This window comes from Pipistrellus kuhlii, unplaced genomic scaffold (assembly GCF_014108245.1).
Source record: "Pipistrellus kuhlii isolate mPipKuh1 unplaced genomic scaffold, mPipKuh1.p scaffold_m20_p_2, whole genome shotgun sequence".
In the NCBI taxonomy this organism is placed as follows: domain Eukaryota; kingdom Metazoa; phylum Chordata; class Mammalia; order Chiroptera; family Vespertilionidae; genus Pipistrellus; species Pipistrellus kuhlii.
The window spans coordinates 173,606,001-173,613,747 of NW_023425515.1; the positions used below are offsets into that span (position 1 = coordinate 173,606,001).

General features: G+C 61.7%; 1 protein-coding gene across 1 annotated transcript; it reads left to right on the forward strand.

Moving 5' to 3' along the window:
• Positions 1-5,478: 5,478 nt before the first annotated feature.
• On the forward strand, positions 5,479-7,073 carry EVA1B (eva-1 homolog B). The gene is made up of 3 exons (XM_036447445.2): positions 5,479-5,655; positions 6,034-6,129; positions 6,382-7,073. Exons 2-3 carry the CDS (start codon positions 6,063-6,065, stop codon positions 6,810-6,812), a joined length of 498 nt encoding a protein of 165 aa, XP_036303338.1. The 5' UTR covers positions 5,479-5,655; positions 6,034-6,062; the 3' UTR covers positions 6,813-7,073.
• The last annotated feature ends 674 nt before the right edge of the window (positions 7,074-7,747 follow it).

Genomic DNA, 7,747 nt, shown 5'->3' on the forward strand with positions numbered 1-7,747 from the left:
TGGTATCTCCTAAACTCCTATAAGCATCAGGCTTACCTTCAGCAATACCCAGATGGCAGGCTGCATGAGGGCAGGGACTGTCTTTATATGTATATTTCTTTATTGATTTCAGAGAGGAAGGGAGAGGGAGCGAGAGAAACATCGATGATGAGAGAGTCATTGATCCATTGATCGACTGCCTCCTGCATACCCCCCGCTGGGGATTGAGCCCACAACCTGGGCATGAGCTCTTGGCCAGAATCGAACCTGGGACCCTTCAGTCTGAAGGCCAACGCTCTACCCACTGAGCCAAACCCACCAGGGCAGTCAGGCACTGTCTTGCTCACTCTTGTATCCCAGCACCTAGAAGGGCACGTAGCTCGCACGCCAGAACCGTGTGGTCAACACCCTCGTATGCTCCTGAGAAATCAGAAAAAATGAGAAGCTTCCGCCGGTTGAAGTCACTGCCTGGTCTCCTGCCCTCGGGGGAAGCAGTTTCTGAGAGAAGCCAGCCGGCTGCCCTGGGAAAGGAAGTCAGGAGGTGGCATCTCCCTCCACAGCTGAGTTGTTCAGGCTCCCAAGCCACGTCAGCTGCGATCGCTGGTCTCTCTCTCTCCCCCACGCCCCCTGGCCTCCCTGCGACCACCATCTGAGGCCTGAGCCCCTTCTCTCACTTCCTGTCCTCCCAGTGCCCTGTGGCAGCCCAGCCACCCAGCAGTCAGTGTGCCTTTAAAGGGATTATTTCCTTCTCCTCTACTCACACCCCCCTGATGGCCTCTGACCCGGGCCACCCAGAGACCTGTCTGAGGCTTAGACAGCTCTGCACCACCAGGCTCTAACCTGGCCTCCTCCCTAACTTCTCAGCCCCTCACGCCCCACCCCCCACCCGAGACCCAGCCGCAAGGGCCTTCTGGCTGATTCTGACCAAGCCAAGCCCCGCTTCCACCACAAGGCCTTTCATTGGCTCTTCTCTCTGGAAGGCTCTTCCCTGAGATTTGCATGGCCCCTCCCTCACTTCCCTCTGCTCAAAATGTCAACTCCTCAGAGATTTTGGTGGGAGGTCAGGGGTTGAGAGAGCTACACCTGGTCTGTAGCCCTTTATCCTCCTTCACTCTTCTTTGTGCTCAGCACAGCCCAACATTCTATCACCTATTCGACTAGTGAGTGCATGTCTCCCGGGCTCCAATGCTGAGCTCCCGGCAGGCAGGAATCTCCTCTGTGTGTCCATGTGGGGCTGGGGATTTGGGGGGCTGGCTGTCACTGTGACTTGGGGAGGGGGAGGTTGCCACTGGCATTGAGAGGATGGGGGCCAGGGACTCCAGACAACCCTACAAGAAAGGCAGATTCTACCTCCTGCACAACATGGGTGAAGACTTGTTTATAATCTCCAGAGCCAAGAATCTAACTCCTCTTTACACATAAACACACAAAGGCCTCGTGTGTACATAGCGTACACTGAGTTCTCGAGGAATGCAACTACTGGACAGAGTGGAAGAAGTCTGTACTTCTTGTTGTTCAGAATTTTACCAAGAATTCTTCACCGTTCCGACACTACCACCTCCACAGCAGCCCAGTGGGAGTGACTCTACACTCAGAGCTGCCGCCTTCGCAGATACGTATTGTTATCCTGTATTTCTTTTGTATCATGACATGCATGCGTGTGCATTTTAAAATTAGATGTGGATTCCGAAACCAGTTTGGCTCAGTGGATAGAGTTTTAGCCTATGGACTGAAAAGTCCCAGGTTCAATTCCAGCCAAGGGCATGTACCTTGGTTGCGGGCACATTCCAAGTGGGGGGGGTGCAGGAGGCAGCTGGTCGATGTTTCTCTCTCATCGATATTTCTAACTTCCTATCCCTCTCCCTTCCTCTCTGTGAAAAATAAATAAGGTATATTTTTTTAAAATAAATAAATTAGATGTAGAGGTGGGTATATCAGTCATACGTTTCATTCAGGAGCATAAAAGGGGCAGCACAAAGGATCATGACAAGGCAGCACTGGGGCTGACAGGGGAGAACCGTGACCTGTGAAGATGGTTGGGAACAGGGCTCTGAGGTTCGAAGTAAGGCCCCCCACCTCTGACACCCATGTGACTGCACAAATAAGACTCAACCTCTCTGAACCCCACTATCCTCGTCTGTAAAATGGAGTCACCCTACAAACTACCTGGTTCCTGGGAGGTTGTGAGGGGTTGGCAGCGCAGCCGTTAGCAGAGTGTCAGGTGCCGAGAGTGTCCTCAGTAGCCATTACTATTCTTCATTCTGTAAACTCTCAGACTGCCCTCCTCCCAGCAGCTGTCCTGGGTGCTGGGGCAGCAGTTAGAGGTCAGGCTGGGTGTAGGAGCCCTTGAATGAGTCCCTTTCTCTCTCCATCGAAGACCTAGGCAGCCTCTGACCCCTCCCCCCTACCCCCAGTGGGGTGAGGCCCCAGTGTCAAGAGCAGAGCAGCGGGGCCAGCCCCAGGTTGGCTGCTGGGGAGGGGAGCAGTCGGCTTGGCATTAGGCCCTGAATATGCCAGTCCCCGTAGGCCCCACCCAGAGACTCCGGCTCTCTCAACCCCTGACCTCCCACCAAGAACTGTCTTTCCCATGGTTCATCTGAGGATCACTCTGTGCCTCCCAAGGTGACAGATCTCTATCTCACACCAACAGGGGGGCAGAGAGGCGGCCAGCATGTGGGCAGCAGCAGGTCAGCCACAGGCCAGCAGACAGGACAATCAGCAGGCAGATAGAGGGGATGCGAGCCAGGCAGGCAAGGACAGACACGCAGAGATCAGAGAGGTCCCGGTCAGTCCCGGGAAAGCAGGTGGCTGAGCAGACAGGCCGGCGGGCAGGGAGAGGCAGGCAGAAAAGCAGATAGGCAGGTGGCCAGGAGGACACGTGGGCTGTGTAGATCGCCACACAGGCCAGAACCTGTGGGCATCTCCCCCTGGGTCCCAGGAGCAGCCCACAGCTTCTTCCAACCCTCCAGGGCAAGGCGGTCACTCCTCCCCCGGCCTGGCTTGGTCACATGCATCCCCTGCCATGTGTCACTTCCTGAAGGGACTGGCCACCATCTCAGCCCCCCTCTGCTCCAGCGTGGCCACACGCCTCACCCGGACTGAGTGAGACCACGCCAAACACAGGCCACCACCAAACAGACACAGCTTTGTCTGTGGACAGTGATTCCTAGGGATCTGCATAGCACAGGGATACATGGAAACAGCTTAGCACAAACATACCCAAATCTCACAGCTGCCCCTCACAGAGGGGCGCAGACACACATGGAGACAGGCACATGTATGTGCCACGCAAAGGCACATCCTCCCCCTCCCCCCAACACCCAGGCACGGCCAAAACACATTAATCTTCGCATGGATGGTAGGCACTCAGTGCATTGGTACAACCATGGACACCCACCAATATCCCCGCCAGGGGCCAGATCCTGGCCTCGCCTTCGCCTCGCGGCCCAGGTTGACGTGGTTGATGGCGTACTGGTCCTGGTCAGGTCTTCCTCCCCCGTCACTCGTCTCTCCTGCCTGACACCTCCTCCCCAGGACCCCTCAAGGCTGGAGCTTCCAGGGTTCGGGCTGCAGACCCTTTTTCTTCTCACCCCCTCAACGGTGTTCAGTCCATCTTGGGTGCCAAGCTCGCAAGCACATTTCCAGCCCAGACATAGGGCTTCACCTCCCTGCCTCCCCCGGCATCTACTGGGCACGTCAAATCTATCTGAAAAGAAACTCAGATGGCCCCAAACTTGCCCGCCTAGACTCCCCTCAGGTGTGTGGGCCCAGTACCAAGCAGCTGTCCTGTATTTCTCTCGCCTTGGCGTCCACATCCCAGGCAGGACGTCCTGTGGACACTCCCTTCAAAACGCCGCCTGAATGGATCCTGTCTCCCTCCTCCCCAGCCCAGCCCGGTCCAAGCCCGCACCCACGCTGAGCCCCCACAGGGATCTCTCCAACGCGTGTCACCAAAGTCTCCTGACTCCAGGGGCTCCATGACACGCACACCTAGCTCCTCCACTGGGTGCAGGGACCCTAAGACGGCCCTCGCCCTCCTTCCTGCCCCACACTCCGCCCAGATCCTGCATGGCTGCCCCCGCAGGATATAGCTCTCACCTCAGATGCCGCCTGGAGAGCCGCCCAGGAGTTCCCCATCACATGGCCCTGTGCCAGCCTCCTCCGAGCACTCGGCCGCTCTCCTTCACGTTCGTCTGTCTGTCCGCCTCAGGGTCAGCTCCATGAGACAAAGATTCGTGTCTGTCTGTCCACCGCTGACCCCCCCATTGCTAGGAGATGCTAACAGGGCGCTCAGTTGGCCTCTGTTGACTAGAGGCTGTACGGGTTTCTACACAGACATGCCCACCCCCACAAAAACGCTCACGCAGACACATTGAAAATAGATGCCCCAATATACACATACGGGCAGAAATAGTGCCGCATGCTCACAAAACAGACTACACGGTCAGAGACGCCCAGGGGTCCCTCTCCCACCCCCGGGGGAGCCAGTCCTAGTCCTTTCTCCACTTGATCTGCCCTCTGCATGAACCCAGGCTCAGGACTTGGAGTGGGGGGTCTTCAGCCTGGAGGGAGAGAGGGGGGTCACTGGCCCACAGGCCTCAGGCAGCGCCTTCAGCTATGTCTGCAATTTCCTCTCCCCCCTTCCTTCCCTCCTCCTCTCTGAGGCTCCCGCCAAGAAGGCCTCCCCCTCACCCCAGCCCCAGCACAGGAAGGGGGGCCCCCGGAGGGGGGGCTGGGAGTCTGGGCAGGAAGAAGACCTGGGCCCACACACTGATCACACCACACACTGCATGCACAGGCCCTGAGCTCGTGTGGAAACGCATGTGCACAGGCAGGCGTTGCCAGAAGGAAAAGGCATTTTCGCCACACACTCCGGTGCGGGCCATGGGGCCCTCGGAGGCCCCAGGCTGGGTTCTGCAAGGCTGGCCTTGCAGCCTGGCTCGCAGCCTGAGTCCAGCACTCATTAACCCTGCTGACCGCGCTCAGCCAGCCGGACACCCTCACCGCTGGGCCCTGGGAAAGGGGGAAGGGAGTCCCTTCCCTCGGCGTGGCTTGAGGGTCTGGGGGAGCTGACAAAGCAGGCGGTCCTGCCTGGGAGAGGCAACCTCCTGGGAGGAAGAGCTGGGCAGAGGGACAGGGTCAGGAGCCAGGCTCTAGGTCAGAGAACAGCGGGTTCAAATCCTGCCAGTTCGGTAGTTTTTCAATCCGTGACTCAGTTTACTTATCTGCCAAGTGGGGGTGACACGCAATACAGGATTATTAAGGATTAAATAACTTTGAAAAGGTTTTATTTAGCTCATTGCCTGGCACCTAGTCAGAACTCCATCCTCCTCGATATTATTATTGTTGTTATTAGTAGCCTGGGGGCGGGCCCCTGGACCCCGCCTCCCCTGCGGTTTCCTGCGGGGGTGGGGGGACCAGGCGCCCCGCCGGCCTCGCTCCCCCTCCTCTCCCCTTCCTCTGCCGGCCGTTCCCTCCCCGCCTCCCCCGCCGCCCCGCCCCGTCCCTCCTCTTTCCTCGGAGGAAACTCTCCGCGGCTGGTCCATCGCCGTGTCCGGCCCGCGCTGCGCGGCCTGGGAGCCCGCGGACCGGACCGGACGGGGCGGGAGCGCCGGGCCGGTGTGGGCGCCGCGGGCGCGGGGCCGGGCGCGGAGGGAGAGACGGCGCTCAGGGCCGGTGAGTGAGCCGGACGGCGGCCCCGGGGCGGGCGGGCGGGATGGGGAGGGAGTCGGCCTCCCCTCCGGGAACTCGCCCTGGGAGGCGGAAGGCACCGCGCTCCTCCTCCATCTCGCTCTCGGGACAGCGAACCCGGGCCTCTTTTGGGGGTTGGGAGGGGGTGAGGGGGGGGCCTCCGGCGGCCCACTCCCGGACCCCGGGTTGGCGGGGTGTCGGGGCGCGGGGAGTGGGGGGAGGATCCCCGGACCCGGCCCAAGTCTTCGAGGAAGTCGGGACGCCGCGCTCTCCGGGGTGGAACCCAGGGCCGCTCCTCCCGGGAGAGGACAGAGCGGGGTCAGGGGCGGCTGGCGAGCAGGATCTGATCAAACTCACTCGCAGGCTGGCAGGGGAGCAGCCCCCGGAGCAGCATGGATGCCCCCCGAAGAGACATGGAATTGCTCAGCAATAGCCTGGCGGCCTACGCTCACATCCGCGGTGAGGGCGCACCTCTCCCTGCCCCTGAGGCCCCACTGCACCCCTTCCCCCCTTTCCTCATACTCACCCCGCCCCCCCATAGCTAGCCCGTTACCACCAATTACCCACCTCGCTGTCCCATTGCCCGATGGCCTAATGTCCTTCCAACAGGAGGCACTGTCTTCGCCCCCAAACTTTAAACCCGGAGCCTTTTCCAGATGGAGTGACTCCCATCCGCGGGGCCCCTCCGTGACTTCTGCCCTCTGCCTCCAGCCAACCCGGAGAGCTTCGGCCTCTACTTCGTGCTGGGCGTCTGCTTCGGGCTGCTGCTCACGCTGTGCCTGCTGGTCCTCACCATCTCCTGCGCGCCCCGCCCGCGGCCAAGGCCCCCCGCGCGGCGCCGGGACCCGCGGGGCGCCCCGGAGGAGGACGACGACGAGGAGGACGAGGAGGAGGACACGGTGACGCGGCTGGGCCCCGACGACACCCTGCCCGGCCCGGAGCTGTGCGCCGAGCCCGACGGCACCGTGAACGTGAACGTGTTCACGTCGGCGGAGGAGCTGGAGCGCGCGCAGCGGCTGGAGGAGCGGGAGCGCATCCTGCGGGAGATCTGGCGCACCGGGCAGCCCGACCTGCTGGGCGCCGGCACGCTGGGGCCCGGGCCCGCGGCCACGGGCACGCTGGGCCGCGTGCACTACTACTGAGCCGCCCGGCCCGGCCACGGGCGCTCTGGTGCTGGATGTGCACCCGGGCTCACGGCGGACCGGGACCTCCGGCAGCGCTGCCCGCCCGCCCCCCGGCTCCCACGGTGCTACTGGGCGTGAACCCCCACCTCCGGGAGGCGCCCTTCCCCGTCCTGCCTGGAGACCCTGGGGGGAGGGCAGGACACAGGGTCCCCACCCTCGCTCTAGGGGACGGTAGAGCGGTGAAGTGACCAATGAAAGCTGCATCTGTTACTCCAGAGTCTCCCTCTGTTACTCCAGCGTCTCCCTCTGTTACTCCAGCGGCCCATCCTGCAGAGGGCCCCAGGGCTGAGGGCCGTCCCCGCCACTCCGTCCTCAGCACACTTGACTGACGGCAAAAACACTCTCTACCACGGCACCAGGCTCACCCAGAACAAGCATCACTCGACTTCCTTACTCACAAACGCACGCCTTACGCGCATGCTCCCGGGCACACGTCACCCCTGTCCCTCCACAAGCCCAGGCTCCACGCATCGCTGCGGCCACACAAACACCAGGCCCGGGCGCCCGGCTGTGACGCGAAGGTGCCCCCGTGCAGCCACGCGTGCCCGCGCTGGGCCGTGGAGTCCGTGTGGGAGCGGAGGGAGGTGTGTGTCTGTGACTCCTTCGGGACGGCCAGCGGGGAGGAGTCTGGGGTTGGAGAGCAGGGCTGCTGGCGCACAGCTGGATTCCGGAATCCGGCCGCAGGCAAAGCCTGACCCCGCCGGGCCTGGGCCCCTCCTGTTCGCTGGCGTCCGAAGGAGACGCCCCTCCAACCGCGCCCCCCCCCGCCCCCCGCCCGCCATCCGGTGGGTAAAAATAGCCGCGCACAAGCCTTGGGAACAGTAATGAGAGCCACATGTTGGCCAGATGTGCCAGGAAGAGACGGGCCCGGAATGCGGAGCGCCGGCCCCGCC

What these genes read in the sequence shown, in the direction of transcription:
- EVA1B (XM_036447445.2), top strand. Translation starts at nt 6,063, where the DNA reads ATGGATGCCCCCCGAAGAGACATGGAATTGCTCAGCAATAGCCTGGCG. An exon ending in GGCCTACGCTCACATCCGCG is followed by an intron (nt 6,130 to 6,381) that starts GTGAGGGCGCAC and finishes CTCTGCCTCCAG; the next exon opens with CCAACCCGGAGAGCTTCGGC.